Source organism: Pistacia vera, unplaced genomic scaffold, assembly GCF_008641045.1.
Source record: "Pistacia vera cultivar Batoury unplaced genomic scaffold, PisVer_v2 Contig507, whole genome shotgun sequence".
NCBI lineage: Eukaryota > Viridiplantae > Streptophyta > Magnoliopsida > Sapindales > Anacardiaceae > Pistacia > Pistacia vera.
Genome location: NW_022196343.1, coordinates 910,793 through 929,161, shown reverse-complemented (window position 1 = coordinate 929,161; position 18,369 = coordinate 910,793). Strand labels below are relative to the sequence as shown.

At 35.2% G+C, this 18,369-nt stretch overlaps 1 protein-coding gene across 2 annotated transcripts; it reads right to left on the bottom strand.

Moving 5' to 3' along the window:
• Nucleotides 1-557: 557 nt before the first annotated feature.
• LOC116105952 (presenilin-like protein At2g29900) lies at nucleotides 558-2,472 on the bottom strand. 2 transcript variants are annotated; one of them, XM_031392314.1, is made up of 2 exons: nucleotides 2,156-2,472; nucleotides 558-1,873 (listed from the first exon to the last, which is right to left on the bottom strand). In XM_031392314.1, the coding sequence occupies exons 1-2, from the start codon at nucleotides 2,367-2,369 to the stop codon at nucleotides 1,068-1,070; spliced, it is 1,020 nt and encodes a 339-aa protein (XP_031248174.1). In that variant the 5' UTR covers nucleotides 2,370-2,472; the 3' UTR covers nucleotides 558-1,067. The 2 variants fall into 2 exon arrangements, with proteins under 2 accessions (XP_031248174.1, XP_031248173.1); XM_031392313.1 differs by having other exon boundaries at nucleotides 561-2,472.
• Nucleotides 2,473-18,369: the final 15,897 nt, after the last annotated feature.

Below are 18,369 nucleotides of genomic sequence, written 5' to 3'. Positions count from 1 at the left end.
CCAGTTTAACATTAATCCAACTGGGTGCTGCCAAACTCTAATGGAACCTTGGTCTTTTTAACAAGACACATGCGTGCATAGTCTTACCTGACATGGATTACAACTTACAAGCGCATGTAAATATGCTTCGAAATTTTGTCTTTCATTCAAATGCCAGAATGCAGAAAGAAAGCCATAGAATGAAGTGTGTTCTGCATATAAAATCAAATAAACTACTCATGTAATAAAGATACCAAATTAATATCCTAAGAAAATAGAATTACAAAATGGTTGGTTGCATCTGTCTTACATCACAGAATATCTCAGCAACAGAGAAGAAAACAAAATAGAATCTTTCCTTTGCAGCTTTATTGTATCAAAAGAACTTGAAAACAACGAAAAATAAATTTAATAGAGAAAGCTCAAGATGTAACATATCTTGTATCATGCACTTGCACAGTGAAATGCAAATCATGCTCAAAAGGAGAGTTGAGAAGTACCTCATAACATACTGTCAAGGATAGCTCAAATAATTCCCAGTCAATTTTCATGTGAAAATTAAATTCATTTTGGAGAGGCAAGTGAAGTATCAGATAGCAGTAACCACAAAGCTTAAATATTTGCTTTCTTAACTGCATCAATGTAAAGCATACAAACTAGCTAATAAAGCTAGTTACAACACAAATAACAGCTTTCTTGTGTTTTAGAAATCAAATTCTTTGGTCAATATTCACTGCATATTGAGGTCTCTGTTAAACCTGATCTCACAGCTCATACACCAGGATCTCTGCACTAGACACAGTCTTAGATAGTTTTCTGCTATCAAAGCTTGTAAAATAAGGCAAATTGAGTTTCCATAACGGGTCAACGCGAAGCCTCATTTAAAATTTCTTCCTAAAACTCAAATTCAAATTTTTCGTGAGAACAAATTAAGCTTCTTAAGGAAGTTTAACACAAACGTTACTGGTATCAAATTGAATTATGGAATCAATTATAGGAAGAATGTAAGTTACAACAACAAATCATGAAACTTATTCACTAACTTCTGTGAACAATCGTTAAATACTAGAATCATATCAATTATATCTCTAAAACATCATAAGGTTCAAAGAAAATTGTAAAACAAAGACTTCCAGTAGCAGTCGAGTCAAGACATAAAACAGTACACCTAGCATGATTGACACTGGGAGAGCAGGCAAAGCTTTCTGATAAAAGGCCAATAGCATCAGTGTAACACCAAGACCAGCTACAATAGCAAGATAACATGCATATACAGTCATAAAATCGTACATCGCTGCCCTACCAACTAACACGCTGTAGAAGATAAAATCTCCCAGCCCCAGCTTGATAGCACCACTTGACCCCAATCCAATACCGTCTAGCAACAAACTCTCACTCGATGCATCTTCTTCTTGTCTATGCAGACGACCATTCATTCTATGATCAATTAATGGCACAGACAGCTCAGCATCCCCTTCCATAACCTGCCCTTCTTCAGCTCTAGTCAATCTTGCATCAATACGATCACTACCAACTGATACAAGAGTACTAGAATTTGAGTTGGAACCAATATTAGCATTTAAATTTGAATTATGGTTCAAATTCTCGCCTGAATCATGCTCAGCATTTCTCCTATCTCTCCACACCCTCCTTTGATTTACACCATTCCTCGAACCCGAATCCTGATTAATCACAGGACGAGCCTCATAAACCAGCGCCGGGATATCTTCATCCCTCGATATTGCAAGCTCTACCAACAGCCTTAGCGGTCCGACAGGCAACAAAACAGCAGCAAGATCATACAATGCCATGGCAACCAACAGCACCCAAGTGGTCCATTCAGGTAAAAGAGTGAACCAATAGGCAACCAGCATACCAATAACAACCAAATACCCTTGTGTCACAAAAATGGCAATTTTGGACATAAAAACAGCCAACACACCCACAACAGCAAAGTTAAACAAAGCCAATAAGAATGTAACAGAGTCAATTGGGATACTAAACTTCTGAATAAAAAACAAAGTAATCTCACCACCCATAAACCCCAACACAACAAAAGCTGAAAACCCCATATAGAGTTTCAAGAACTTTGTACATCTAAAATAAAAAAGCAGCACCAAAACGAAGGTAACGACAGTGACAACAGCAACAAAAACAAGAGAGTTCAAAAGGGCACCTAAGAATTTGTCCCAAGTGGAATCTGAGCTGGTTTCAGAGTATGCAATTGTGGCAATAGTTGTGACTGAAGATGAGGAGGAGGACGAGTCTGTGTTCAAAATGGAGACCAAAAAGACCACCAAAAGCATGCAGATTGAAACGGGAGTTATAATCCTGACTATCTCTTCACCTAAAGAATCAATAATGGTGGTTGGTCTCTGAGTTTCAGCCATTTGGTTGCTGGATTTTTGGATCAATTTTGAAACTTGGAAACGTTTGTGTTTGTGGGTGTCGGGAGATTTAATGGTTACCGACCCGACCGTTCCTGGTCTTGACTTTCTTGATCTGGCCGACGAAACGTGTTGTTATAAACTTATATTTCTTTTTATTTTAATTGTTTTTTTAAGGAAAAAAAGAAAAAGAAAAGAAAGAAGATTGAGATAAAATTATCAAGTGATGAAAAAATATTATTTAAATTCAAAAGAAAACCTTATATTTGATCGAATATTCAAATATTTGTTCTGGAATTTATTAAAAATCATTTATAGTCCTGAGAATTTTCATAAATTTCTTATTTATGTATATCACAAAAACAATATCTTTATGTATTTTTTTAAAGAAAAATAAAAAATACAAAAACTTAATCCATGGTTTAAGCTAAGGTATGGTAAACATTTATTGAAAGTTAACTATCTATTTACCAAATTCCCTTACAATTAAATCATGCTTTAAAAAGAATTAAAAAAAGAATTATCTTAATCTATAATTCAAAAGCCAAAGTCCAAGCCAATATGATTTTTCAATATTGTTTTTCAACATAATAATATTAAATTTTTTTTTTGGTATTTTGTGGACTTAAATTCCTTTATAAGACAATAACCCATGCCTGAAGGTAGCTTTGACTTGACATTACAAAATTCATAAATAACAATCATATAGTTTAGTTTTTTTTTTTTCAATAAGAATTTTTGGATGTGTTATTATTTTTCGATTGTTAGTAAGAATAATCATTGAAGTTCTTATCCTCATCAATAGTTTCAAGATCCTAAAAAATTAACTGAAATACTTGTAAATTGGCTCGAATAATCCCGCTCATAAAAAAAAAAAATTATTTAACGATGGTAAAGGCCTAAGTTCGAATATTCTCTATCACGGAGTTTTGGGGGTTGGATGAGGTTGGGATTCACATTATAATTGTATAAAAAGTTAAAAAACTAAAATCTCACTTAAACGAAAAACTAGGACCCAACAAAGCTGTCACAAATTAACAAAACAGACCCATCACAAGACTACACGTGTCACACTAATGGCAAAGCAAATATCTATAACACACAGTCATGCATTCTCCCCATCCAACGGCCAAGCCCAGTGCACCTGGAAATCCAACGGCCCAGATGAGTTTCCCCCACTCGATATTCTATAGAAACCCTGACTTCTCTGCTCTACATAAACCCCCCTGGGTCATAACGTAGGGTTTTAGTCTCACACTCAGAGCGAGAGAAGAACAGCCGAAGGTAAAGCTTCGCTTTCGTCTTCCTTAAACCCTAATTTTTCTTCGATTTCGCTTCCGATCATTCTTTTTCTTCCGTTATCTTTGTTTTTGCTTCCGTTTCTCTATCTATTTTTTTTTAAAGGGTATAGAGTTGTACAGTTCGCGATTTATTAGGGTATTTTTTTTTTTTAAATGGTGTTTATGTTGGGGTTTTAGTGTTTTTCCTTGAGATTTTTGTGTTTGGTTGCCGAGAAAGTTGGGACAGTGGAAATAAAATCTTGGGGAAACCAAAGGAGCTTATTCTTTTCTTTAATAAAAAGGGTGTGGCCGGGGTCGTTAATCTATGATGTTCGTTTTATAAAATTTTTGTGTTGATTTATGTGAAGATGTTTTTCTTACGGGTGTTTTGCTTGTGAATCCGTTAGTTGTATTGGGAATAGATTTATTTGTTTGGATTACATGTGAAAGCTTTACCTTTATGGCTTCTTGATTTACAGATTGTAATGAAAGTATATTTGGCTCAGGAAATGGAATGTTTGGATTTAATGAAAGCTGATTGGTTTATGGTTTTTTACTGAATGGTGATAAGCAGTAACTGACATCTACATTCTTAGATTGTTTTGTTTTATTGTTATTCTACACGGTTGTTGATTGAAGCTTCATGTTTGTTGTTTTTTAGGTTATTATAATGGCCTTTTTCGTAAGGTTGGGAGTATACTTAGGCGACCGCTAGCAGGCAGATCGCCGGTGAAATATCTGCATCAAAACCTTCCATCTACCAAGCAATACGATGCATGTCATCTTCAAAAATTTATCGGAGGTTGTCCAGCTATTTTGAGCGGTTTTCTGTTTCTTTTTTTGGTGGTTTTCAGTTGAGAATTTTAATAACTTCCCCCCAGGACTTCATACAGCACTGGTCACCAAAGGCTAAGAGAAGCATTCAGTAAATATGGTTATGTTGCTGAAGGTGAGTACTTAGCTTAGGCGATGTTATATTCTTATGTTGTGGGTATGGTTAAACTATTCCCAACACTAACTTGAGAATTTATCGGATGGATGGAGGGAAGGAATTTTTTGAATTATGCAGTTGAAGTTCATGGTCAAGGAACATTGTTTGATTAATTGGTTGTGTGTGCATGTTGCATTGGGGGAAGAAGGGGTGGGAGAGAGAGGACAATGGCTATGTTTTAATCTCTCTCCCCCCCAAGACTGTTGTTGTCATAAAATTGTAGTTCAAGTTGATTTTGTTTCCATAGCTTTTTCTCATTTCAACTGGAGTGATTTTGGATCGCAAGACTAGTGGATCCGGAGGATTTGGCTTTATTACATACAGTTCTAAAGGGGAGGCCTATAGTGCCATCTAGGCCTTGGATGGATAGGTGACATTGGATACATGAATGTCATTGGATACATTTTGTTCCTGTGCTTCTGCCATATCAAGATCATTCTTAATAGTTACATTTTATTTATTTATTTATTAATGGTCTATTACACCCTTTGATTTAATTATAGCAAAATATATCTTTTGGTTTCAAGTGCACTTTTTTAATTTTCTTCAAAATTATTATTGTCACAGGATCTTCATGGCCGTCGTGTAAGAGTCAATTATGCGGCTGATAGAGCTCGTGGTGGTTATGGAGGTAATAATGCTGGTTATGGTGGTGGTGATCTGTCTAGTTTAAAAATATTTGTTTAATCGGTTCGCTTCTACTGTCATCATCTTCTTGTGATTGTCATTTGGGGTGCCGTTGACAGTTCTCGCCCAAGTCAATTTATGAAAAATATTACTGTTTTTATGATAAGGTTTTCGTTTTGCTGATAAAGATGTTGTAATGTTTGGTTGGTAATTTGATTGTGGCAGCTGATATGTCCAGATTTTTTTCTTATGTTTGGGTGCACACCACTTTGTTAATGTTATAATGTAGAACTAAGGTTGGCATATATATATTAACGTTTGCCAAACACTCCAAAATTCGATATCTGAGGGAAGATGTTGAATATCTTCTCTAGTTGAGTTTAATTTTCATTTAATTTTATAGAGTTATACAATATGAAATTTGCAAATTCTCCTTTTGCTCTTTGGGGGAAACTGAGGATTGAAAGTTAAACATTTTTTTTCTTTCTGAAAATGGAGCAACTTGTTAGCACGTTTTGTTACCTGGAACTTTCACAGAACATTAATGTTTGCACATAATTTTTTTTTTTTTTTTTTTTTTTTTTTTTGAATTCCCCCTGCTATATTGTTGTGCTTGTTGAGTTGGGAAAAGCATATAAAAGTAGGCGTGTGGAAATCCAGTTAACTGAACTGGATTGCCCACTTTTCAAACTAAACCAGTTTTTCGGTTCAAAGGATAATCCGAACTGAAATTGGACCAAATTATCCCTTGACCAATTATTAATCGAATCAAATTATCGGTTCGATTACTAGTTAACCAGTGTATAAACCAGCTTTATAAAGCTACCCCTAAATTAGTAAACCTAATTCGAATTTCTAAATCTAATCCAATTTACCTATACACATACCACAATTTCTCACCGTTCTAATTCAAAAATACACACTTCCAATAATTGAATAAGTAAACCAGCCCTTCAATTTGCTGGAAATTTTCCAGTTCACAATCAATTCATTCCAAGTGGCCATGATGATAGAGACTCTATCGAACCCTCATACTTTCCTCAAACAAATCCACACCACCCACCCACCCCACCTCCCAACCCCCAACCCAACCCCCACCTTCACCCCACCCCCCCCCCCCCCCCCCCCCCCCCCCAGCTGTCGCCCACACACCGTTTTTCATCCACGATCCACTCTCACAACCGTACAACAGTTGCGCTTTACAACCCTTTTCCACTACAAATCACCATTTTTTCCCCTTTCTATGCCCCTATCTTTCACCTTGGTGTTTGTTCTGGTTGTTGTTTGTTGTGTATTTTTTGGTCGCTAGATAACCTCCACCAACCAAAAATCTCCTCTCCAAACCGAAGAGAATACAAAAAAGAAAGAGAAATGTAGTGAAGGAGAAGAAATGGAGAAGACAAAAAGAAAAAGAAAGAGAAAAGTGAAAGGAGAAGAAGACGGAAAAAAAAAAAAAGAAAAAAAAAAAGTGGAGAAGTAGGGAAGAGAAGAAGAAAAACTGAAAAGAAAAAGAAAAGTAGTGGAAGGAGAAGAAGACAAAAAAGAAAAATAAAAAATGGAGAAGCAGACCCAAGAAAAAGTGGAGGAGAAGCATACTACAAACCCAATACCCAAGAAAAAGTGGGGCAAAAGTAGGGATTTTGTTTTACTTTTTTTAGTTTTTCTCAAAACCGGTTAACCAGTTTGACATTGCCCTTAAACCGTAAACCGAACTGGAAAATCAGTTTGGTCATTTTATCAAAACTGAACTGAGTAATCCAGAAAACTGAACTGAGTAATACAAAAAACTGGTTTTCCGATTCGGTTCTATTTTTGGGAATTTTTTCGGCTCTATATAAAAGTTAATATTTTCTATTAGTCATTTTTTGTAATTTTTCTTTGCTTCATATTTCTTTATATGTTGTTTTAAGTCTTAAGAGTTTACTCTTTATTATGCAGGAATCAAGTCGAGGTCTGAGCATGTCAAGAATCCGCTGCATTCTATGTGGCTTAGACTTGAAGACCTATATATTTCTGTTTGCACTCATCCCCACATACGTGTTTGGCATCTATGTGCATGGTCAGAAGATCTCATACTTTCTGCAACCACTATGAGAATCCCACCCAAACCCTTCCTTGAAATCCCACACTATTATCATGAGAATGTGTCAATGGAGAGATTGTGCAAACTCCATGGTTGGGGAAACCGTGAGTACTAGAGACGTGTATATGACGCAGTTTTGTTCGGCAATGAGTTGGACATCCTTACTATATCCTGGACCCATACATAACTCAATTTGTTCTCCTTGAGTCTAATTCAACATTTACTGGAAAGCCAAAGCCTCTGGTTTTTGCAGCCTGTTGAGATCAATTCAAATTTGTGGAGCCCCGTTTGACTTATGGGACTATTGGAGGGAGATTTAAGAAAGGAGAAAACCCATTTATTAAAGAGGCATATCAGTGGCACTGGACCAACTTCTTAAAATTGCTGGTATTCCTTTTCATCTTTTATAGCTGCTTTTGCAATATTTTAAAACTTATACTGTTGTTCAATTTTTGTTTAATAAGAGCAACAGTAGTATATGTACCATTCAATAAATTAATTGAGACATTGTTCAATGTCTAAATTTATTGTTGAATTGTGATCATTGTTGTTAGTTGAGGAATATTACTATTCCATAATTTAATTGGTGATAACTAGGAAAATAAACTAATTAAAACAAATTTACAAAAAAAAATTCTTGACAGTTTTAAGACTATCAAGGATTTGGTTAAAATTAGGTTAAATTCTTAACAGTTCAAACACTGTCAAGGAACCCCCTTCTTGACAGCTAATAACTGTCAAGAATCAGGGTGTGTTTGGTTGGGGGTAATCCCTTATTACTAAGGGAATGTTATCTTATATTACTTTATTATCATGTTTGGTTATTAAGTAGTATAAGATTCCAATAATCTTCTAGAACTCATAGTCATTGTTGTTGGTAATATGAGGTAATCTGATTACCTCCATTTTCTGAGGTGCTTTAGGATTACTTGACAATCTTATTTTTTAAAAATTTTACCTTTAACTATTAAAATTTTTGAACAATAATGCCCTTATTTTGAAAATAATTTACTAATATATTCATGGATTATTTTATCCTTATATACAAAATTTATAGGACATAAATACCCCTAGACTTTAAAAAAATTACCCAAGGATGGTGGCCGGATCTGGACACCACCATTGTGGCCGACACCAAAATGGCACACTACTAGCCGATTGTGCACCAATCTTGTTGTTTTCAACCAAATTGTCGTACATCTGGCCATCGTCAATGAACAATGGCCAGATCTCTGGCCGTTCACGGCGGCTAGAACTCTAACTGTTAACAATAGCCAGATATTTGGCCGTCAACAACTAGAACTCTAATCATTAACGACAGCCAGTTGGCCATAGATTTGGCCATCTCCGACCAGATCGGTGCACAGCCGACCAGTGGTTTAGTGTGGATGGGGGTATTTTTGTTAAGTTTTAAACTTTTTTGGTTGCTGGAATGTTTTATCTAAATCTGAAATGTAGAGGTTTAAAATAAATAATTAATAATTAATAATAAAACAATATTATATTAATATTTAAAAAGGAGGGCAATTGAGTAATTTACATAACATACCCACCACTTTATTCCTCCCAACCAAACATATTAATATAACATATCCACTAATTTATTCCAACCAACCAAACACATTCTCTAAACATTTTCAGTATTCTTCATGGTGATCTATCTTTCCATTAATATAACACTCCTCGTACTAAAACATTTTATGAACCAAACACACCATCAGGGTTTTTTCTTGTAGTGTCCCATAATTCATCATACTTGAAAGGCACAACATGCATGTCAAATAGATTTCAAAAATATAAAGATTCATAATTGAAAAGCTGAAATAAAACCAAAGTAATGTGATTATGCATATAATTAATGATCAAGCCAATAGAAACATGATCTAATAAAAATTTATTATTCCATTCACAAATGTTTTCTTCTTCCTAACTCAAGTGCTTGATTCTTGCCATTTCAAATTTTTCAAAAAGAATTATAATTTCCCACGGAAATAAATGAGAAATTGAAATAAAATAAATTAGGCTATAATGGATGCATGAATTAAACCTTACTCTTCTTCAGTTCTTCCCTTTTTTCTTCTTCTCTTCATTCAGTCTTCTTTCCTTCACTTTGCTAACACATTTGTTATGAACTTTTGCTAAAACCATGAGCCAAAAACTGTGCTATGTTCCCTTAAAATTTTGTTTTAGTCTACCTTCATATGACAAATTTTGCATGTACCCACTGGGTATCGGCTGTCACAATTCATGTTTTGACATGTCACTAATCACCCCTGGAAAATATCTGCATGAACCCTTTTTGGAAAAATTTCACAAAAACCCCTCATCTTTTGGTAAGTCCTTGGCTCCCCTAAATTTCTACATCTTCATTTGCACTTAAGGCCCCTTTCTGCATTACTTATTGATCCTACCAGTTCTTATTTCATTACACAATACCCCGGCAAGTCTTAATTTCTTTCAATTTACCCCTGATATAAATCAATTATTAAACTTTAATTTAATTGGAAATATCAGGGTATTCCATCTATAGTTGGCGAAAAAAGATTGCAAGAAAAATTTCGATTTACTAGTAGTTAAAGCTATAGAGTAGGCAGGGGAAAGGGGAGGAGACTAAGAATATACGAGATTAGGTAGCTCAATTTTTTTTCTTTTTCATTTAAAAATTAAAGCAATAAGAAATTTTAGCTCTATATTTAAGTAAAAGCCACATTTAAGTATTAGATAGTGTTTTTTTTTCTTTTTTAACATTGAATGCGTCTATTAGCTGAACATGTTAGAGTGAAATCTGATATTACGATTTGTGATCAATGAACAAAACAAGTAAAAAAATAAAACAAATCTTACATACACAAAGGTAAAAATTTAAATAACGTAAGATTTTTAGAAGCTTTTGAGAGGTCGGTTCGTAATTCTTTACTTATTACAAGTACACATATTATTATTGCCAAATGAAAGAAAAACAACTTAATTTCATGGAGAATCTTGAAGAAGCATCGTCAAAGAATTTCTTGAGGCCACGATAAGGTGTGAACCAAGGAAGAATTGTTTATAGCTGGGTGATATACCTTCACTTCATAATCTTTATCGAAAAGGGAGACCTTAAAGAAGCCATTATCGTCTATTATAGCCTCAAGCTTTCTTCTGCCCCATTTATTCAATAGTTTGTCTACAAAATTTCCAGTTGGCAAGTTGTTAAAATTATGAGTAAACGACAATTTTTTTTTTTTTTTTCCGGGTAAGTAAACTTTTTATAGAAAAGGAGAAAGAATGTACAAGAGACCTAAAAAGAGGCCAACCTACCTCATGATAGGCCTTCAGCTAGGACCAAAAGAATGATACTATCTGAGACTATTCCAAATCTTCTCTTTTTTCCATTCCTCTTCTCAAAGAATGGAACCAAGCGAAGATTAAAGAATACAAAGATACCCACCTGCCATAGGACATGCCATGGGTTAGGTTCAAAAGTATCCAAAAACAAAACCTCCCTTACTCTTCACAATACAACCCGTAAAACATTCACAAAAAACAAAACAACCCGAATAACAAACCAAAGGGTGGTAACCTCCGCGGCTATACAACTCATACACCCCCAAAACCCAAACCAACAAGAACATCTGAATCGTAGCATCCACCCAAGGAAGAATGCAACCATCTGAAACAACTAACCCCCCCCCCCCCCCCCCCCCAAAAAAAAAAAAAAAAAAAAACCACATGCCCCCTCAAAGAATGAAGCCGAACCTCCTCAAGAGAAAGGTACTGAGAGCCCTCTCCAAACCACACATAACCTCTACACAAATACCTTAGAACCCTAGAAGATAGAATTTGGCAACCCAAAATTATGTGCAAGCCTCTCATCAAATGGGGACTTCTTCACTTTAGAAAGCTCCATTGCCCTTGTTAGAGTAGGTGCACTAAAGCCAACAATTTAGCTCTTGTAAACTCAATTCAAATTAATGAATAAAAGGCATCATTTATTTATGAGCATATACTGTAGCATCTATTTACTGCGTATAAAGAAACTAGTATATGTCCTTAGAAAGGTTGGAACCAGTGACGAGGGATTTAAGTGTTATAAATTTTAATTGTGAGAACCCTATGAGCACAAGGTGGCCTTTCTTAAATTGTCTATAGTCATAGTATAAATCTGACCAAGGACATAAATTATACGAAGAGACTATCATCGCATTGAACAACCCTATCGAAAGGTAGTGATAGATCTCACATGTCAAGGTTGTGGCCATCAACCTTGTGCAACTCATGGGTGATTGCTTGTGCAAGTACACTGGACTGACCCATCAAAGGATTCCAAACGAGATGGTAAACGCGGGCCTAGTAGGAGTGGCCCATTTTGGGCTACTAGGGTTAAATGGTTGTTGCCATCCATGAGGATAAACCCTGTAATCTTTCGTGTGGGATTTAGAGGGTTGAAAAGGAATTATCCCATTGTCGCGGGATAAGGATATTTTAGGGAGTGGTGAAAAGCGTTTTGAACTTTTATGCTTAGCCATCAATAGAAGAATAAGTAGTCGCTATTCTGGACTGTTTAATCATTTTGCAAACTAGATAGGGACTAAAATAATTTTACAAAGTTTAGCGACCAATATAAACTCTGCAAAATTAAAAAGGGTAAAGTGAAATTTACCCATCAATTCTAATATGGTAAATTTGAATATATGCAATTATATGATTGGTACTCGGCCATAGACCTTAGGTTTTATTATTTTGGATTTGTTTGTTTTAAATAGGGCATGCGTGTCCTGCCTTACCTCTCATTCTTCAATGTAAATTCTCTTCTCATCTAAATCCCCTTGAATGTAACTCAAGGTTTCTTTAAATTTATATGTAAAGTAGAATAGGCTTTGAAGTCAAGGCGAAGGTGTGTTGAATCCCAAAGATGTTTTATTCTTTGTAATAGAATAATAAACCTAGGGTGACCCACCAACTTCCTCTAAGCTCGAGGAAATTAATGTTAGAATGGCCATGTACCAACACGAGTTTTTGGAGTGTCTTATTTGTAGAAGCATGCTAAGGTTGAATGCCAAATGATAACATGCTAAATAAGATAATAAAATGGTGAGATTTTAAAGCATGAACCCCTCATAAAAGATATTAAGTCAAAAATAAATCGAGCCTTCCATCCCATGGGATTAATCAAACCATCATTCATCATGGTCTCACTTGCCCCCGTAGGAAGCCACTTCTACCTTTGGGAGGTTAATCATAATTGGAGTTTTTTCCTTAAAGGTGATGGGTTATGACTTAACTAGGCGTACCTTGCTGGATTCGGCTCCGCGAAGGGTTGATAAGCACAACTAGAGGCATGGTCAAGTAGTGCATATTTAAAATGCACGAGTGGGCATGTAGTGTCCAAACTCAATGATCTGAAAGTTATACCTTAGGCCAATGGTTGGTGCCATTGGTTTGTGTAATTGGTTTGTCCGTAACTCTTACATTTGAGTTTAATAAGTTGGGCCTATTAAATGGTGTAAGCTAGAGCTTGTGGCTACCTACTCATCCTACTTTGGTCTACTTGCCCCCATGAGAGGTCAAATTAGGAATGATGGGATTTTGGCCCACTAGGAAGACCGATGGACCTTCCCGAGTTTAATAGTGAGGGCTATTAACTTGAATCAAAATAGTGGGATCACATTAATTGATTAAAGGCCTTATTAATTAATAAAAAATCATTAACTCTATTTAATTTGTACTTGTAGATTTCCATAATAAAGATAGAATCACTACGATCGATCATTAATCTAGGCAACAAATTCAATTGTAAAAACTTTGTGGAACAGTACTATAGTATTAATGATGTACTAAGGTCACACAAAGAATTATATACCATCGAGGAGGCTCTATTACCAAGGCCTGAGAATAGTTCCATCCAACAAATTGGGTATGTGTATGATAACGGCATACATGATAATAAGGTTGAACTCACAAGGTGCATTCTGTTGGCATCCATGACACCCATACTGCAAAGGCAGTATGAAAATATGGATTTACCTACCATGATTTATACCCTTCGGAACAAAGAAAGGTATAAGGTGTCATAGATACTATTCAAGGGCAAGATGAATGAAGGTACCAAAGTTGGTATTTACATACTCAAGGTTGCTGAGTATTTATATACACATACAACTTTGGATTGTGGACTAGGTGAAGATTTAGCAATAGATCAGATCTTGGAGTCCTTGCCAAGTTCATTTGATCATTTTGTCAACAATTTTGTTGAGAAAGGTGAGACTAAAACCTTATAAGAAGATCTAGATTTGTTGGAGACTTATGAGATAGACATGTAAATGTCTAAAGCCTTGACAATAGTTGAAGCTGACTCAAGTGCTAATCAAGATGCTCATAAGATGGAAGGAATTATTGAAAGGAAGGATGTTTGTCCTCACTATGGAAAGCCTAGACACAAGAGGAAACATTGCAAGGCCTTCTTGGAAAAGAAGAAAACTACGTCTTCTTCTCAAGGTATGTACATGATTGAAATCAATGTATCTTCTATTACATCTTGGGTTATTGACACAAAATGTGGTTCTTATATTTGCACTTCTATGTAGGGACTGCAACAAAGTAGACTGTTCGGTCGAGGAGAGGTGGACCTGCGAGTTACAAATAGAGCACGTGTTGCTGCATTATCCGTAGGAGATTATTATTTATGTTTGCCTTCTAGCCTTGAACTAGAACTTTTGAATTGTTTTTATGTTCCTTCAATTTCAAAGAATATTATTTATGTGTCCGCTTTAGACAATGTTGGATATCAATTTATGATAAATAATGGATTGATGTTGATCAATTAGTTTGAATGGTATTCAATATAGAATTGCAAGATCACATAATGGTTTGTATGTTCTAGAGTTAAATAATAATGAGATTTTCAATCTAGAGAATAAGAAAGCCAAGGTTGATGGCTTTAATTAAACTTACCTATGGCATTGTAGGCTTGGTCATGTGAACTAGACTCATATAGCAAAACTCCATAAGGACGGAGTTTTGGACCATTTGACTTAAAGTCTTATGAAGCATGCAAGTCATGCCTAATAGGCAAAATGACAAAGTCACCTTTTACTGTGCATAGTGAAAGGGCAAAGGAAATGTTAGGCATCATCCATAATGATGTATGTAGACCGCTATCAATACAAGCCCGAGTGGATATTCTCACTTCATCACATTTAGTGATGATCTCAGTAGATTTGGATATGTCTACTTAATGAGACATAAGTCTGAATCCTTTGACAAGTTCAAGGAATTCAAGAACGAAGCATAGAATCAACTGGGCATGAATATCAAGGTTCTCTGATCTGATAGGGGAGGAGAATACTTAAGCTCAAAGTTTGATGCATACCTTAAAAAATGTGGGATTATATCTCAACCCACACCTCCTTACACACCTCAGCACAATAGAGTGTCTAAGATGAGGAATCTAACCTTGTTGGATATGGTTCAATCAATAATAAGTCTTACAGATTAACCCATATCGTTCTAGGGCTATGCCCTAAAGGCTGCGACATATGAATCATGTATTGTCGAAATCAGTAGATAAGACACAATATGAAATATGGAACAATCGTGTTTTGTGTAAACCCCGCGTTATTATTCCGATGCCCTAAGGTATGAAATTTACCTTTCAAGTAATTTTCTTTTTTTTGAATGGAAGGGTAAAATGGTCAATTTACATGTATTTCGAGATGTGGCCATTATAAAATGTAAGGGATGATGTCAGTGAAGAGAAATGAGGGTAGAATGGTCATAAAGTTAATTGATATGGTTAAATGGCGTAAACGGTAACCAAGGGTATAATGGTCTTTTCATACGAATCCATATGTAATAAGTATCCATAAAAGTGCACCAAGGGTAAGTTAGTCATTTACCTAATGGGATTTCTTAATTTTTAAGTGTTTTAAAGAAGTCAAATGGAATTAAATGAGTGCTAATCTTTATGTTGTGGTGGAAATGACCAAAATGCCCTTATATGAAAAATTTATGCCAAATGACCCTTATATCTAACTTTTATTGACCAATCACAGAAGCACACATTGAATAAATATTTACAAGGTTTAAAGAGAGGAAGTCGGCCTTGTACACCCCAAACATATCATCTTCTTCTCATCTCTCAAATCCACCATAAAACCACTAATCCAAGCATTTTATTCTCAAATTTTCATAGGATTCAAGTTGATTTTCAAAGGAGATCACCATCCACAATTAAATAACTTTTTTCAGAGTTTAAGGTGAGTTTCAAAACCCTAGTTGTTCTGATCTTTTAGTTAAAAAAAAAAAAAAAAAAAAAAAAAAAAAAATTCTAAGTGGTTATGTGTATAAGGTAGAAAGGGTAACCTTTGGAGCTAAGGAGGAGTGTCTTTGTGCTTTGAATACTAAGGTAAGGAAAAAAATCTCCCTTGACTACAATTGATGACACCTAGGTTTATGAAACTTACATTTATTTATGTTAATATGAGTGTGATGCTATGTTTGATTATGAATTGTTTAAATGGGTGTGTTGATTGGTGTATTTGTTCATATGGAGGACGATTATGCCATTAAGAGATTTGTAGTTGACGATGTTTTGGCACTTTTTGGTTCTATAAAGGGAGTTTTTTGACCTTTTATACTTAGGTGACATGCAAATGTGTGAATGTGCAAATGAAGGTGACATGGTTAAAATGAATAGAATTCGGATTTGGCTTTTTAGGACTTATACTGTGCTGCTTCACTGAATCGGTCATAACGAAGTTATAAGGAAAATTGCTGAAAAGTGAAAAACTATATGGCATCCACCTTCTTCATGGAAATTCCCATGTTTCTAATTTTAATAAACCCCTGTAATCTTACTACTGAAATTCTTGTATTGTATGAAATTGAATGAATTAAGTTAAGAAGTTAGTAGGAGAATATGTATGATTGAGCATAGGAGATGTTAGTCCATATGTTTGCATTCATAATGGTAATGCATATAGCTTATTTAGTTGTTTTATGAAAAATTTATGAAATTTTAAGAATGAATTCCATGAGTCTCTTGAGGTATAAACCAAGATCAGAGGAATGGAATCTTATGGAAACCATGAGTCTTTTGAGGTGACGACCGACAAGGTAATGGTTCAAATGAATTCGATCGGATAACAAAGACTAATGAAACCATCAAGTATAAGACAAAAGAATAAGCATGCCATGTACATGAATATTTCATAAGTCATATATGTTCTATGTTATATTATGTATGGTTATGTTATGACTTATGTTTATGAGAAAAGTCCAAAGTGTATGATATGTTTTATGAACTTGTTATGTCAAAGAATGAAGGTTATGTTTTGTAGGTAGGGAAGGTCCTAAGTAATATACTTTTATAATGAACCTTAATAGTTTTTAAATGGCCATATTCCTTACTGAGCGATTAGCGCTCACCCCACGAAATGTTTTAAATTGTTTTGCAGGTAAGGATTAAGGCATGAAGCTGGGAGAGGATTCCGAGGGATGCTATGAGCATGAAGGGATGTTTTATTTATGACTATTGAATGGTTTTGCTAGTATTTAGTGTAATAATTATGTTTATATCTCATAATGCAGTAAATATGTCCATGTTATTATGGAGTATATATGTTTTTGTTAATAAAAGAAATCAAATTGCTAGTAAATTTTGTAAAAGTATGTATGTTCTCGTAAGTACTACTATGGATTTCATAATGTACTCCAAGAAAGGAAACTATATTTTTGATTTGTACAATGAACTTATTAAAGTTCAGAAATTAAATTAAAATTAAAAATAGATATATTTCTAAACTACAAGTTTATTCTTTAAATAGGATTTTAAAATAAACTTCTTTCCTAGGCGTGCGTTTTCTAGGTTCTCAATGGCTAAGGGATACTTAGGAAATACTCGGCTAGGGAGGGGTTTTACATTTTGTCTCATCTAGGAGTTTGGGATTGTGAAGCTTGTTAGAGTAAGTGCACCAAAGCCAACAATTTAGCTCTTGTAAACTCATTTCTAATTAATGAATAGAAGGCATCGCTTATTTATAAGCATATACTGTAGCATCTATTTACTGCGCATAAAGAAAATAATATATGTCCTTAGAAAGGTTGGAACCAGTGATGAGGGAATTAAGTGTTATAAATCTGAATTGTGAGAACCCTATGAGCACAAGGTAGCCCTTCTTAAACCATCCGTAGTCATATTATAAATCTAACCAAGAACACAGATTATACGGAGAGACTATCATCGCATTGAACAACCCTATCGAAAGGTAGTGACAGATCTCACATGTCAAGGTCGTGGCCATCAACCTGGTGCAACGCATGGGTGCTTGCTTGTGCAAGTACAGTGGACTTGTTAGAGTAGGTGCCCTGGAGCTAATCAATTATTGTAAAATTTGCTCTTTGTAATAATGTACATTGATAAATAAAAGGCATTTTAATCTATATCATGTAAATAATATATGTATGTATTGATTATGTCCTTATGATGGTAGAACCGTGACGAGGGTATCAAGTGTTTCAAATCTTGATAGTGAGAACCATATGATCACATATGGTGGCCATTCTAGAAATGTCCGTAGCGCCAGTATTATTCTAACCAAGGACAGAGATAATAGGGTAAGGTTATCATAGTGTTAAACGACCCTGTTGAAAGGCAGTGACTAATCTCACTTGTCAAGGTTGTTTGCCAACAACCTGGTGCAACACATGGGTGCTTGCTGTAGGCAAGTTCACTGGACTGACCCACCAGAGGATTCCATATGGATGGTAACCCTAGTGTCTATGGAACAAATCCTCTAACGAATAGTGGTGCATGTGATCCTTAAACTTGAGATCACCGGAGCGCCTTGTGCACTGATTGGTGTAGATTGGCACAAGCCTAACGTAGTTCTATTCAGAGTTATCAATACAATAATCATTGGCTGCATCGAGGTGTGTATGAAGACTATGCTGGATCGACAAAGGATTCATCACTCCCGAGTACGAGAGAAGTTATCTCACTACACAATTCAATAAATGGCAATGACACTAAATCTATGGCCA